The 16,407-nt window shown below is 44.0% G+C and overlaps 1 protein-coding gene across 2 annotated transcripts in view; it reads left to right on the forward strand.

Annotated features, from left to right (window-relative positions):
* FAP (fibroblast activation protein alpha) overlaps positions 1-16,407 on the forward strand; it is a 619,508-nt gene that overhangs the window by 521,628 nt on the left and 81,473 nt on the right. For both annotated transcript variants that reach the window (XM_085645424.1, XM_085645423.1), the window contains 3 exons: positions 2,751-2,815; positions 4,147-4,219; positions 4,489-4,562. In XM_085645424.1, the coding sequence (XP_085501550.1) occupies positions 2,751-2,815; positions 4,147-4,219; positions 4,489-4,562 (212 nt within the window). The remainder of the gene's footprint in view (positions 1-2,750; positions 2,816-4,146; positions 4,220-4,488; positions 4,563-16,407) is intronic.

Below are 16,407 nucleotides of genomic sequence, written 5' to 3' on the forward strand. Positions count from 1 at the left end.
AATTTATTTGAGTCTAGACATGACGTTTCTACCTGTCCATCAATTGTTCTTTTTGCATTTGCCAACCCGAGTGGGACAGGTATGCCCAGACGTGGGTCCCGTGCGCTCCATGCTGCTGGAGTCAAGCTATCCTGGCTGATGAGGGGTGAAACCCCGAAACCGGTCCTAGGATGCTTGCCTCCAGTCTAGGGAGGACCTGGCCCGGCAGTTCAGGCTGGACTGTTCCCATTGGGCACAGGTGATTTGCATATGGCTGGGTTCAAACTGGAATGGCATGGTGAGCAAAAAAAACAATGGATTTAGGCACAGATCTCTGTACTGGGATACCCGTCCCACTCAGACAGGACAATTGATTTTCAAATGCTAGACTCTCAACCAGTAATAAGTATGAGTGGTCCTGTTGTGATGGCGACAGAGTAGTCACAGCAGATTATTATTGTCGAGCACAGTCACATTGCAAGTGGTACAAGACTTTTGTGGCAGTGGAGTGCAAGCAAGGAGGTTGGGCTACCCTGGAGGACTTGAGGTTGCTGTAAATAAGATGCCAGATCACCAGGGCTGGAAAGGACAGCAGGTCCACACCATTGCAGCTGAGCTGCTGCTGAAAGGAGGAAGAAGTAGTAGTGTCAGGGTTGTTGAAAGGCTGGATGAATTCCTCATACAAATCTGGTATCATGATGCTCCTAGCTGTTGGCACAGGTGAAGGGAGACCACCAACAGGAACACAATGTTTCTATCCCCAATAAAAGTGGTGAAAAGGAGACCAGAGATAGAAGTCTCTGGTGTCAGAAAGAGTCAAGCACAACTACATAGGTCTGTAGTACAAGCTTCCACGGGCAGACATGAAAGACAATGGTAACCAAACCAGTGATTTTCTAGGTGTGGCACACTAAAAGTGTGGGCCCTAATTCATTGCCTGGGTCCATGAAATGCTTCAGCCACTTCCACAGTTGCCTCCCAAATTTCCCTCATGTTGAGTCCCCATGTGGAACCCGAAGTTAAGTCTGCATCTCCTCTCTCTAGAGTCACAGTGAGAAGCAGCAGAGGGCTGTGCTGTCACAATGACTGCATTATGTCATCAGTGATGTCATCAGTGATGTCATATGAGATGTCATCAGTGATATAATCAGTGATGTTATTTAACCTGCCATGAGTGTCGTCATAAGCAGTGCATGATGAGACACACATTATAATTACTTCCCTAAACTGTAAATGGTGGATTTCAATGGTTTAAATTTTTTAAAACAACAGTTATTACCTGATTTTTTCTGTGAATTTCTAGTTGTTTTTAACAGAAGATAATATTTTAATGCCATACCTAAATATAATCAAAAGACACACAATTGATGGACGGAATTCAGAACAAATCACCCAGTCAAGAGATCTGGGATAAATTCATCATTCTTTTGCTCACCATGCTACCTCAGTTTAGACTTGGCCATATGCAAATCAGTCTTGACCCTGTGCCTCATGGGATCAGTCCAGCCAGAACTGCCAAGCCAGATCCTCCCTGGACCAGAAACAAGCCTCCTAGGACTTGTTTCGGCTTTCACGCCTCATCAACCAGGATAGCTTGAATCCAGTGGCACAGTGAGCCCGGGACCCACGTCTGGCCATAACCGGCGCTCTTAGTTTGAGAAAGCAAAAGACACACAATTGATAGACAGAATGCAGAACAAATCAAACATTTCACCCCTAGTCAAGAGATCTGGATTAAATTCATTCTTTTGCTCACCATGCCACCCTGGTTTAGACCTGCTCATATGCAAATCAGTCTTGACCCAGTGCCTCATGGGAACAGTTCAGCCAGAACTGCCAAGCCAGGTCCTCCCTGGACCGGAAACAAGCTTTCTAGGACCAGTTTGGAGTTTCACCCCTCATTAGCCAGGATAGCTTGAATCCAGTGGCACAGTGAGCCCGGAACCCACGCCTGGCCATACCTGTGGCGCTTAGGGCGAGAAAGCAAAAGACACACAATTGATGGACAGAATGCAGAACAAATCAAAACATTCACCCCCAGTCAAGACATCTGGGTTAAATCCATCATTCTTTTGTCACTTTATTGTTTCATTTTTTTCAGTTAATTTCTGTGTTTTTTTAAAAATCATATTCAAATTTGAGTACATGCCCAATCTTCCCTGGCAACCTGTGGTCAACCTCCTGATGCCCCCTTCAGCTGTGCACAGCAGGGGTTGGCTGCAGGAACTAGCCTCTGGCCAGTCCCTGTACGCAAACCCCTATGGGTGCACAAACCACCACTGTGCACGGCCTTTGTCCATTTACTAGGAATTTTGGCCTCATTCCCTCGCCTCTGGCCAGGCCCTGCATCCATCCCCCCATGGGTGCCTCACCCTCACTGCCCATGGCTTTCACCCATGCATAGCGTTGGTTTGGCCCTGAGCCCATCCCACTGCAGACAGCCAACCATAACTGCACAATACTTACGGTCTGGTCAATGGCAAATGGCCACAGGGTCTGGTCTATGACCAGACCCTTCTCATTTTTAAAAAAAAATTTTACATATTTTTTTGTATTGTTGTACTACTACTGAGTGTACTTCATTAAGGGCCTCAGTGGATACTCTGGTACCGGATGCTAGAAACCCTGTTCCAGTGTTTTAATTACAGGAAAGGCTGTAATATTTGTTTATAGTCAAAATAATACTATAATCATTCTATGTCCATCCTTGAAATCTATGGTAATGTCTTGATGACTTACATATTTGTATTCTTCTATTCAATATTGTTTAGCATCCATCTATACAGAACGTTATATGGGTCTTCCTACAAAATCCGACAACATTGAACAGTACAAGGTATGCAGTCTGATTTGTTTCTTGTAAATGTCTTTTTATGACTGAATCGTGCTTACAAAGGCCTAATTTGTGTGAAATGCAGCATTTCAGTTGTATTGCAAATGGTGGTTTGTTCACTAAGCTGTAATGGTAAGCCACATGCATCGAATAACGTGGCGCGACGCAACATAAGTCAGAGTGAACACCAAAGTCTCTGTCTGCGTCCTACCTCCAACCAGACAATGTAACACCAAAAGAGGGAGGTCGTAGGCTTACTGGATTGTGTCACATATTACTGGAATGAGTCATCAATTCATTTGTATAACGCTCAAACTTCAATGTCCAGAGAGACTTGGATTTCAGGAACAATTAAGTCAATTTCAATATTTGTTTACATCTGGAGAGATGTTTAAGTTGGACCTCGACCCCTGTGCCATAGTATAAATGTCTATGGGACCGAGTCACAGAGGCATGAAGATATATAAAAAATAGTAATCCTGTAGAACTACTTCCCATATTCATCAATACTTTTGCGATAGGCTTCAAATCAATCAATCAATCAGTGCTTTTGTGATAGGAACCGAATCTGGACAATGCCACCACGTTGCTAATGGACATTGGAGTTGGCAATTGCAATAGATTCTCTCTGTAGGAACGTGAAGAGGACTTATTTTTTTTCCATTATGTAAATTTCTCCAAATAACCTTGAAATGTGGAGTGCTTACATTAATGACTATGTGGTGTGCATGATTTATGTATATTTCTCCAAATAACCTTGATATGTGGAGTGCTGACATTAATGACTATGTGGTGTGCATGATTTATGTATATTTCTCCAAATAACCTTGAAATGTGGAGTGCTGACATTAATGACTATGTGGTGTGCATGATTGTGAGGCGTGCTTCTGGCCAGGGAGTAGGTGATAGCAAAGCCGCCTTTGTTGCTGCTGTGTGCAGCAAGACAAAGAAGAGAACATGAATGCCAGTAACACAGCCGAGAATGGTGTAAGAATTAAATTATATTTTTAAATAAGATAAGAATCGGTAGATGTGGGGTAGGTTTTTTAAAAATAATGAAACGAGTGCTTCAATTACTCCTCTAGCAGTGTCTTCTTATTACTTTTACTGTTTTAATATTGTTGTAAGGGCAAAGCCAAAAACAAAAAAAGATGAATTCTAATTGTAAGTACTACTTTTAGTTCAAATGTAAAATGTGACATCAGACCAAAAAAATTCAGTTTACTGTGCCTTTCTATTCAGTAAGCAATAGCTTGACTAAACAAAAACCTTTTTATATTAGACGTGCATCATGGATCTCATCTGCTAAACCGAGTTTTCTTTCCCCTTTCCAGAATTCGACAGTGATGGCAAGAGCAGAGAATTTCAAAAAAGTAGATTATCTTCTTATCCATGGAACAGCAGATGGTGAGACTTATCAGACGTCATTCTTCAGTGCAAATACAAAGCCAGGGCAACCTAATGTTTGGGAAGCACTCTCCTTTACTTCTGATCAGGCTTAGACCATAAATGTGTTTAGTACCGTTTCACCGTGAAGGGTGGCGAAGGGTGCTTAGTCAACGATGATAGGATCGACTGTATCAATAAGCAATTGTCGAGGGTCATTTCCAGCTACCTTATCTCTCAAACATTTAACTGTTATTTATCTGACTATTTGATTTTGTTCTTAATTTCAGATAATGTACACTTTCAGCAAGCAGCTCAGATCAGTAAAGCTCTGGTTGATGCGCAGGTGGACTTCCAGGCAATGGTAGTATGGCCATTTTCTTTTCTATGCACTTTATGTTTGACGTTTTAAAGTAACAGTTAAAACTCTTTGTACAATTTAATGTTAAAGAACAGAAAATGCCCACTTCAGTTAAACATAGACTTTGTATAAGTTAAATAATAAATTAAAAGTCTGTAAATCCAGAAAATGAAGAAAGAGCACACTTGAAAGTCATTATGTTTCTGAATAGACGGCTAGCTGTTTCCTAAGTTAAGATAGAGGCATCACCTCTATTTGGGACACAATTAAACTGGGGGTGGGATGAACTTGCAAAGATTCACTTCACGGAATTCCGCGGGAATACCTAAAAACTCCACAAGGTTCTGCGAAGTTCCATGAGCAGCGAACTTCTGTATGTCGCGCTGCTCGCCCTGATTTTTAGTGGCAGAGCTTGTCTCGCGCTGTAACATCAGCATGAACGACACCACAGGGTGCACCAGCAGTGCCGGACTAGGAACCAAACCCGGCCCTGGCAAAGTGCTCGGCAGGCCTCCCGGGTGCCGCCGAGCTCTTTGCCGGGGCCGATTTTCGGCCGATTTTGTTACAGGGCCGATTTTGCAGCTATGCTGCAAAAACGGCTCTGTAACAAAAACGGCCCCCAGGGGCCCAAAACCGGCCCCCACCCGCGCGGCCCACCGGGGGATTGCCCGGTGCCCACTACGGCCAGTCCGGCCCTGTGCACCAGAGTGTGCTGCTTCTTTCTGTCGGTCAAGTAGATGCTCTACTCATGCAGCAGCTTTCTCAATGTGAGCAGCGGCTTTCTCTACATGAGCGGTTGCGGCCTGCCGTGATTGCGCATGTTGAAATATCTCGCTGGGAGGCGGTCTAGAGCGTGATTTTCTCACCCACCAACTTAACGTTGGTGAGCCACACGCGAGAAAAAACTCCATCATGTGGCAGTTGGCAGAGTTTTCCCGAAACTTGGCAAAAGTCTGTGAACTCTGCCGGAGAAGCAAAGTTTATGACCCACTTCGAAATTAAATGCCGCAGTAGTCAGGAAAATAGTTCCACTGGCTTTTAATCTGCTGCAATATAATGTTCATGTCATTATTTCCTCGTCTCACTGACCTGTTACAGCTAAACCCATGTGATCGTTATACAGATCAGCCACTGATTCACTGCAATCAATGACAACGAGCACGTGCATCATTCTATATATAAGACTCAAGTAAAGGAAATGTAGGCAGCGGAGAGAGACTGTGAATGCAGTATGAAAGAGCACCTGGTTAGTCAATGTTTTACTAGCTATCGTCCTTCCACTCACTCATGAAATAAGTGATTTTCCCAATTTACCTGGATGATTCATGCCTATGTCTTTCCGTGATAAAGAAGGATTCAGCAATAAAGTCAGGCATAATTTGGTGAAAATAAAATAACTTAGAGAAAGACAAGTGAATACTAATGTATATCTCTTTCACATTAGGCTACATTTATAAGATCATAGCTATTTTTAGATGCATTATAAGATAGCTTATTGGGCTGAGGTGTTGCTCCGAGACCTTTTGGGTGATAGATTTGAATATTCTTAAGGCCCTCTCAACCTTTTACTATTCGAATTTCGGACAAATGTAGTACCATTTTCTTACTTAACAATAATACTTGAATATAAACAAATATAGGCTACCTTAAAAGAAAAAGCTAGACAAGTAGACTTCTTTCTCTATCAACCACCTCTACAGCAAGTGACACCACTTCATTTCTCAGTATCCACTTCACCAGGAAGTGACATAACTGTTTTCCTGCCAAAACTATCCTTAAAAGGAGAAGACAGGCAAGCAGACGTCATTCACTATCATCATTCTTCAGGAAGTGACATTACTGCATTTCCCAGCATCCAACTTGAGAGGAAGAGACATCACTTGCTTCTACACTTCTACTTCTATCATCTCCTCAGGGCATCCCAATACCCAGGCTTCCCCAGCTAATGGTAGACACAGACAAGAGAATTACCAGTTTTGGCCAGCCAGAGCAGGGGGAGCCTGGGCCAGAAACCTAGTCCCTCTGCAACCTACAAGGTAAGTGTTAGAAATTATGTCTATAGTTGGCAGAGGTATTCACCACAATCCTAGTCAGGTACACACCCTAAATTAACCTGTGCTCACCCTCTAGTAGTTTGACCAGGCCAGAGGAAAAGAGAGTAATTTAACCCCTTCACTGCTAGGCCTCCCCCTCCCCCCGTGCTAAGCCTTTTTTTTGGCTATTTGGGGTAGTTAGCGTTAGGCGCCTGTAACTTTTTGACCACATAAGTTATCCACGCCAAATTTGCGTCCTTTTTTTCCAACATCATGGGGATTCTAAAAGTACCCAGGGTTTGTGGATTCCCCTGGAGGGGACCCAGAAATGTGAAAAAATACAGGTACATTTTTTGGTGGGAGGAAAAATGGGAAAAAAGGGCTACGGATGAAAGCGTCTGGTTTTTCCCTGCAAATGATATCAAAAAAGGGGTTGTGGTGCGGAAATCAACATCTTCCCAGCTTTCATGGACAAGCAGACTTTTGTCAGAAAACCAAAATTGTTTACATAGTTTTGGCATTTTTCTGGGACATAGCCTATTTTTGCTATTTTTTGTGCTTTCAACTTCTTTCCAGTAAATGGTAGAAATGGGTACGAAAGCAATAATGTATCCTGGAAAGCAATACATTTTAGAAAAGTAGATAAAATTCTGAATTTAGCAAGGGGTCATTTGTGTAGATCCTTCAAGGTTTCTGTATAGAAACTAACCGTTGTACATAGCAAAAATGGAAAAGTAGTTGATAAACAGCCATTTGTATCAACGTTTTCACCTGTAACTTCTTCTAATTATGGCAGCTGTTTGAAAGCAATATACCGTTACATCTGCTGGACCTTTCTGGTTGTAGGAATATATAGGACTTGTAGGTTCACCTAGAATCCAACAAACTCAGAGCCAATAACTGAGCAGCGTCTTGCAATGGTTTTTTATTATGTACCGGGTATATAGCAATTCATTTGGGAAAATATATACATGGAAAAATCGGTATGAAAGACACCTATGTATTTCTGAAATTAGAACAAAATATAGAGTTTAGAAACAGTAGATATTTGCACATTTCTGAAATTGTGAGTACCCATACTAGCATGAGAAATATAGGCCATATTTCAAAATTACTTCTTTTTTACACATTGTCTTACATTTGGAAGGCAGAAAGGCATCGAAAGTCAATAGGTAATAGCAGTTGCTGTACAATTCTGTGTTACCCTAAGTCTCTTGATACAAATGGTACCTCACTTGTGTGGGTAGGCCTGGTGCCTGCGACAGGAAATGGCTCAAAACGCAATGTGAACACACTTTATTGTTGCAGTGAAAACTGACCCTTTGTTTGTAAAGTGCCTCCTAGCTCTAAATTTTGAAACGTAACTCTGCCAGCACCTATGGAAACCTAGCAAACCTATACATTTTTTAAAACTAGACACCAAGGGAAATCCAGGATTGGGTGACTTGACTGGCTCTCACCTGTTACCCAGAATCCCTCGCAAACCTAAAACTTTGAAAAACAACACATTTTCCTAACATTTCTGTGGTGGAAAGTTCTGGAATCTGCATAGATCCACAAAATTCCATCCACCCCGCATTCCCCAAAGTCATCTGAGAAAAACGGTACCTCGCTTGTGTGGGTAGGCCTAGTGCCGGCGACAGGAAACGGCCCAAAACGCAACATGACACACCACATTTTCACAGTGAAAAATGACCCTTTTTTTGCAAAGTGCCTAGCTGTAAATTTTTAACTCTAGCTCTGCCGGCACCCAGGGAAACCTAGCAAACGTATACATTTTTTAAAGCTAGACACCCAGGGGAATCCAGGATGGGGTGACTTGACTGACTCTCACCAGGTTCTGTTACCCAGAATCCCTTGCAAACCTCACAATGTGTCAAGCAAACACAATTTCCTCACATTTCTGTGGTGGAAAGTTCTGGAATCTGCGTGGATAGACAAAATTCCACCCACCACACATTCCCCAAAGTCTTCCGAGAAAAATGGTACCTCTCTTGTGTGGGTAGCCATAGTGCCCGCAACAGGAAATGGCCCGAAATGCAACGTGGACACACCACATTTTACTATTTTGCAAAGTGCCTAGCTGTAGATTGTAAACCCTAGCTCTGCCGGCACCTAGGGAAACCTAGCAAACCTATGCATTTTTGAAAACTAGACACCCAGGGGAATCTAGGATGGGGTGACTTGTCTGGCTCTCACTCGGTTCTGTTACCTAGAATCCCTTGCAAACCTCAAGATTTGTAAAAAAAAACCAACACTTTTTCCTCACATTTCTGTGATGGAAAGTTCTGGGATCTGCGTAGATCCACCAAATTCCACCCACCCCGCTTTCCCCTCAGTCTTCTGAGAAAAATGGTACCTCACTTGTGTGGGTAGGCCTTGTGCCCGCGACAGGAAACGGCCCAAAACACAATGTGGACACACCATATTTTTTTGTGAAAACTGACCCTTTTCTTGCAAAGTGCCTAGCTGTAAATTAAGAACTCTAGCTCTGCCGGCACCTAGGGAAACCTAGCAAACCTATACATTTCTGAAAACTAGACAACCAGGGAAATGCAGGATGAGGTGACCTGTCTGGCTCTCACCAGTTTCCGTGATCTAGAATCCCTTGCAAACCTCAAAATTTGTCAAAATAACACATTTTCCTCACATTTCTGTGGTGGAAAGTTCTGGAATCTGTTTGGATCCACAAAACTCCACCAACCACGCGTTCCTCAAAGTCCTCCGAGAAAAACAGTACCTCACATGTGTAGGTAGGCCAAGGGCCCGCGAGATGAAACTGCCCAAAACGCAAAGTGAACACACCACATTTTCACAGTGAAAAATGACCCTTTTTTTGCAAAGTGCCTAGCTGTAATTTTTTAACTCTAGCTCTGCCGGCACCCAGGGAAACCTAGCAAACGTATACATTTTTTAAAGCTAGACACCCAGGGGAATCCAGGATGGGGTGACTTGACTGACTCTCACCAGGTTCTGTTACCCAGAAACCCTTGCAAACCTCACAATGTGTCAAACAAACACATTTTCCACACATTTCTGTGGTGGAAAGTTCTGGAATCTGCGTGGATAGACAAAATTCCACCCACCACACATTCCCCAAAGTCTTCCGAGAAACATGGTACCTCTCTTGTGTGGGTAGGCATAGTGGCCGCAATAGGAAATGGCCCGAAACGCAACGTGGACACACCACATTTTACTGTGAAAACTGAAAGTATTTTGCAAAGTGCCTAGCTGTAGATTGTAAACCCTAGCTCTGCCGGCACCTAGGGAAACCTAGCAAACCTATACATTTTTTAAAACTAGACACCCAGGGGAATCTAGGATGGGGTGACATGTCTGGCTCGCACTAGGTTCTGTTACCCAGAATCCCTTGTAAACCTCAAAATGTGTCCAAAAAAAACCCTTTTTCTCAAATTTCTGTGATGGAAAGTTCTAGGATCTGCGTGGATCCACCAAATTCTACCCACTCCGCTTTCCCCAAAGTCGTCCGAGAAAAATGGTACCTCACTTGTGTGGGTCGGCCTTGTGCCCGCGACAGGAAATGGCCCAAAACACAATGTGGACACACCACATTTTCTCTGTGAAAACTGACCCTTTTTTTGCAAAGTACCTAGCTGTAGACTATGAACCCTAGCTCTGCCTGCACCTCGGGAAACTTAGCAAACCTATACATTTTTTAAAACTAGACACCCAGGGGAATCCAGGATGCGGTGACCTGTCTGGCTCTCACCAGTTTCCGTTATCTAGAATCCCTTGCAAACCTCAACATTTATTTTTAAAAAACACATTTTCCTCACATTTCTGTGGTGGAAAGTTCTGGAATCTGCGTGGATCCACAAAATTCCACTCAGCCTGCATTCCCCAAAGTCTTTCGAGAAAAATGGTTCCTCTCTTGTGTGGGTAGGCATAGTGCCCGCAACAGGAAACGGCCCAAAATGCAACGTGGACACACCACATTTTACTATTTTGCAAAGTGCCTAGCTGTAGATTGTAAACCCTAGCTCTGCCGGCACCTAGGGAAACCTAGCAAACCTATGCATTTTTGAAAACTAGACACCCAGGGGAATCTAGGATGGGGTGACTTGTCTGGCTCTCACTCAGTTCTGTTACCTAGAATCCCTTGCAAACCTCAAGATTTGTAAAAAACAACAACACTTTATCCTCACATTTCTGTGATGGAAAGTTCTGGGGTCTGCGTAGATCCACCAAATTCCACCCACCCCGCTTTCCCCACAGTCTTCTGAGAAAAATGGTACCTCACTTGTGTGGGTAGGCCTTGTGCCCGCGACAGGAAACGGCCCAAAACACAATGTGGACACACCATATTTTCTTTGTGAAAACTGACCCTTTTCTTGCAAAGTGCCTAGCTGTAGATTAAGAACTCTAGCTCTGCCGGCACCTAGGGAAACCTAGCAAACCTATACATTTCTGAAAACTAGACAACCAGGGAAATGCAGGATGAGGTGACCTGTCTGGCTCTCACCAGTTTCCGTTATCTAGAATCCCTTGCAAACCTCAAAATTTGTCAAAATAACACATTTTCCTCACATTTCTGTGGTGGAAAGTTCTGGAATCTGTTTGGATCCACAAAACTCCACCAACCACGCGTTCCTCAAAGTCCTCCGAGAAAAACAGTACCTCACATGTGTAGGTAGGCCAAGGGACCGCGAGATGAAACTGCCCGAAACGCAAAGTGATCACACCACATTTTCACAGTCAAAAATGACCCTTTTTTTGCAAAGTGCCTAGCTGTAATTTTTTAACTCTAGCTCTGCCGGCACCCAGGAAAACCTAGCAAACGTATACATTTTTTAAAGCTAGACACCCAGGGGAATCCAGGATGGGGTGACTTGACTGACTCTCACCAGGTTCTGTTACCCAGAAACCCTTGCAAACCTCACAATGTGTCAAACAAAAACATTTTCCACACATTTCTGTGGTGGAAAGTTCTGGAATCTGCGTGGATAGACAAAATTCCACCCACCACACATTCCCCAAAGTCTTCCGAGAAAAATGGTACCTCTCTTGTGTGGGTAGGCATAGTGGCCGCAACAGGAAATGGCCCGAAACGCAACGTGGACACACCACATTTTACTGTGAAAACTGAAAGTATTTTGCAAAGTGCCTAGCTGTAGATTGTAAACCCTAGCTCTGCCGGCACCTAGGGAAACCTAGCAAACCTATACATTTTTTAAAACTAGACACCCAGGGGAATCTAGGATGGGGTGACTTGTCTGGCTCGCACTAGGTTCTGTTACCCAGAATCCCTTGCAAACCTCAAAATTTGTCCAAAAAAAACCCTTTTTCTCAAATTTCTGTGATGAAAAGTTCTAGGATCTGCGTGGATCCACCAAATTCTACCCACCCCGCTTTCCCCAAAGTCGTCCGAGAAAAATGGTACCTCACTTGTGTGGGTAGGCCTTGTGCCCGCGACAGGAAATGGCCCAAAACACAATGTGGACACACCACATTTTCTCTGTGAAAACTGACCCTTTTTTTGCAAAGTACCTAGCTGTAGATTATGAACCCTAGCTCTGCCTGCACCTCGGGAAACTTAGCAAACCTATACATTTTTTAAAACTAGACACCCAGGGGAATCCAGGATGGGGTGACCTGTCTGGCTCTCACCAGTTTCCGTTATCTAGAATCCCTTGCAAACCTCAACATTTATTTTTAAAAAACACATTTTCCTCACATTTCTGTGGTGGAAAGTTCTGGAATCTGCGTGAATCCACAAAATTCCACTCAGCCTGCATTCCCCAAAGTCTTCCGAGAAAAATGGTACCTCTCTTGTGTGGGTAGGCATAGTGCCCGCAACAGGAAACGGCCCGAAATGCAACGTGGACACACCACATTTTACTATTTTGCAAAGTGCCTAGCTGTAGATTGTAAACCCTAGCTCTGCCGGCACCTAGGGAAACCTAGCAAACCTATGCATTTTTGAAAACTAGACACCCAGGGGAATCTAGGATGGGGTGACTTGTCTGGCTCTCACTCGGTTCTGTTACCTAGAATCCCTTGCAAACCTCAAGATTTGCAAAAAAACCCAACACTTTTTCCTCACATTTCTGTGATGGAAAGTTCTGGGATCTGCGTAGATCCACCAAATTCCACCCACCCCGCTTTCCCCACAGTCTTCTGAGAAAAATGGTACCTCACTTGTGTGGGTAGGCCTTGTGCCCGCGACAGGAAACGGCCCAAAACACAACGTGGACACACCATATTTTCTTTGTGAAAACTGACCCTTTTCTTGCAAAGTGTCTAGCTGTAGATTGAGAACTCTAGCTCTGCCGGCACCTAGGGAAACCTAGCAAACCTATACATTTCTGAAAACTAGACAACCAGGGAAATGCAGGATGAGGTGACCTGTCTGGCTCTCACCAGTTTCCGTTATCTAGAATCCCTTGCAAACCTCAAAATGTGTCAAAATAACACATTTTCCTCACATTTCTGTGGTGGAAAGTTCTGGAATCTGTTTGGATCCACAAAATTCCACCAACCACGCGTTCCTCAAAGTCCTCCGAGAAAAACAGCACCTCACATGTGTAGGTAGGCCAAGGGCCCGCGAGATGAAACTGCCCAAAACGCAAAGTGAACACACCACATTTTCACTGTGAAAAATGACCCTTTTTTTACAAAGTGCCTAGCTGTAATTTTTTAACTCTAGCTCTGCCGGCACCCAGGGAAACCTAGCAAACGTATACATTTTTTAAAGCTAGACACCCAGGGGAATCCAGGATGGGGTGACTTGACTGACTCTCACCAGGTTCTGTTACCCAGAAACCCTTGCAAACCTCACAATGTGTCAAACAAACACATTTTCCACACATTTCTGTGGTGGAAAGTTCTGGAATCTGCGTGGATAGACAAAATTCCACCCACCACACATTCCCCAAAGTCTTCCGAGAAAAATGGTACCTCTCTTGTGTGGGTAGGCATAGTGGCCACAACAGGAAATGGCCCGAAACGCAATGTGGACACACCACATTTTACTGTGAAAACTGAAAGTATTCCCAGGGGAATCTAGGATGGGGTGACTTGTCTGGCTCGCACTAGGTTCTGTTACCCAGAATCCCTTGCAAACCTCAAAATTTGTCCAAAAAAAACCCTTTTTCTCAAATTTCTGTGATGGAAAGTTCTAGGATCTGCGTGGATCCACCAAATTCTACCCACCCCGCTTTCCCCAAAGTCGTCCGAGAAAAATGGTACCTCACTTGTGTGGGTAGGCCTTGTGCCCGCGACAGGAAATGGCCCAAACACAATGTGGACACACCACATTTTCTCTGTGAAAACTGACCCTTTTTTTGCAAAGTACCTAGCTGTAGATTATGAACCCTAGCTCTGCCTGCACCTCGGGAAACTTAGCAAACCTATAAATTTTTTAAAACTAGACACCCAGGGGAATCCAGGATGTGGTGACCTGTCTGGCTCTCACCAGTTTCGTTATCTAGAATCCCTTGCAAACCTCAACATTTATTTTTAAAAAACACTTTTTCCTCACATTTCTGTGGTGGAAAGTTCTGGAATCTGCGTGGATCCACAAAATTCCACTCAGCCTGCATTCCCCAAAGTCTTCTGAGAAAATTGGTACCTCACTTATGTGGGCAGGTCAAGTACCCACGAGAGGCAAGGGCCCAAAACCTATTGAGACAACATCAAAATGACCTATTACAAAACAACCTGGTATTGCAAGGTGGGTCACATTCGTTTTTGGCCCCGGGCTCGGTGGCCACCTAGCGAAACCTACCAAACCCACACATTTCTGAAAAACTAGACACCCGGGGGAGTCCAGCAAGGTATGGATTGTGTGGATCCCCCAACATTTCCCTATCCAGAATCCCCTGCAAACCTCAAAATTTATTTTTTTAAAACACATTTTCCTCACATTTCTGTGGTGGAAAGTTCTGGATTCTGTGTGGATCCACAACATTCCACTCAGCCCGCATTCCCCAAAGTCTTCTGAGAAAATTGGTACCTCACTTGTGTGGGTGGATCAAGTACCCACGAGAGGCAAGGGCCCAAAACCTATTGAGGCAACTTCAAAATTACCTATCACAAAACAACCTGGTTTTGCAAGAGGGGGTCCCATGAATTTTTGGCCCCGGGCTCGGCGGCCATCTAGTGAAACCTACCAAACCCACACATTTCTGAAAACTAGACACCCGGGGGAGTCCAGCGAGGTATGGCTTGCATGGGTCCCCCAACATTTCCTTACCCAGAATCCCCTGCAAACCTCACATTTAGTTGAAACAAATCACATTTTTCTCAAATTTCTGTGTGGGATAGTTCTGGAATCTGCGTGGACCACAAATTTCCTTCTACACAGCATTCCCCCAGGTCTCCCTATAAAAATGGTACCTCACTCGCGTAGGTGGGTCAAGTACCCGCGGCAGCCAAGGGCCCAAGACCTATTGCGACAACATCAAAATTACCTATTACAAAACAACCTGGTTTTGCAAGGGGGTCCCATGAGTTTTTGGCCCCGGGCTCAGCGGCCACCTGGAGATGAAGAACCTACAATCAATCCATTTTCCAAGTTCTCTTAAAATTAGCCTTACGTATTTCCTTCTATTTCTCCAACTGGTAATACATGCATCCAAAAGGTTCAACCACCCCTGGTTCAAATATTAGCAATCATTATCCCTATGCTAGGGAAGCAGGAGAATATTAGGCTTAGTAGATGATGTAAAATATAAATGGTGCTGACGTGACACTAAAGAGATGTGTCACAACTAAGTTCAAAGTAGTTGTAGACTCTTCCTTTTCCTCAATAGGTGACCAATAACCGCCAGAACCATAGTTCGCTTATGACAACATAGTGATGGCAATGGTATTGTTCTGGTAACACATTTGAAATATGGAGTATGCTTCCGTCAATAAAGAATCCTCAAAACACAGTATGATTGGGAAAGTTGTTAGACCAAAAAATAGTACTTCTTTGTGGTCTCCAAAAAGTTGTAATAATAGTGAAGACTCCTTAACAGGTCATAAGGCCAATGGCTTACTATCATCCATTTGTATTACCTCAGGTATCCTTTTAGCACTCATAGGGATGTTGTTCTTAAGAACACAATTAGGATCAATAAACACTCCACATGCTCCACTATCCAACAGTGCTGGAAAATTAATAGACCTTTGTGCTTCTGCGCTCAATGCGATTGGCAAAAGGAACAATTTTCTATCCTAACCACTTATGGAATATTCAATATAAAGGAGACACTGTACACCTGATTCTTTTTCAGAGATTGGGTGTTTTTTCAAATCTTTTTGAGGACATATGGTGCATCTATGGATCATAAGTCTAGAATTACCATAATAAGGGCACAGATCAGCCAAATCACCAGCATTCTCTTTCATCCTCTGCTCAAGGTTCCCTGACTGCCTATGTTTGTATAGGTTGGGGCGCCGTTCGTAGTCGGGAACTGTGGATGCTGGCAAACGCTGAGGACACCACGGAGGAGTGACTGAAATCCCCTTTTTTAATTGCAGTTTTATTGGAGCTTTTTAAAAGGACTGGAAGAAGCGCTTCCCTAGCGCAACACACTCTGGAACTACATATCCGTCCCGGGACTGCGAGGCCCAGGCTGCCCTGAAACGCAAATCCACAGCGCACCTGGTGCCTCTTCCCGGCCCCTCCCCTCGTTACCTGGCTCTTCAAAACGACTCACGGCCCCCGCTTCGCGGGCGCCGTTCGTAGTCGGGAACTGTGGATGCTGGCAAACGCTGAGGACACCACGGAGGAGTGACTGAAATCCCCTTTTTTAATTGCAGTTTTATTGGAGCTTTTTAAAAGGACTGGAAGACGCGCTTCCCTA

The sequence above is a fragment of the Triturus cristatus genome, chromosome 3_1, assembly GCF_964204655.1.
Source record: "Triturus cristatus chromosome 3_1, aTriCri1.1, whole genome shotgun sequence".
Lineage (NCBI taxonomy): Eukaryota > Metazoa > Chordata > Amphibia > Caudata > Salamandridae > Triturus > Triturus cristatus.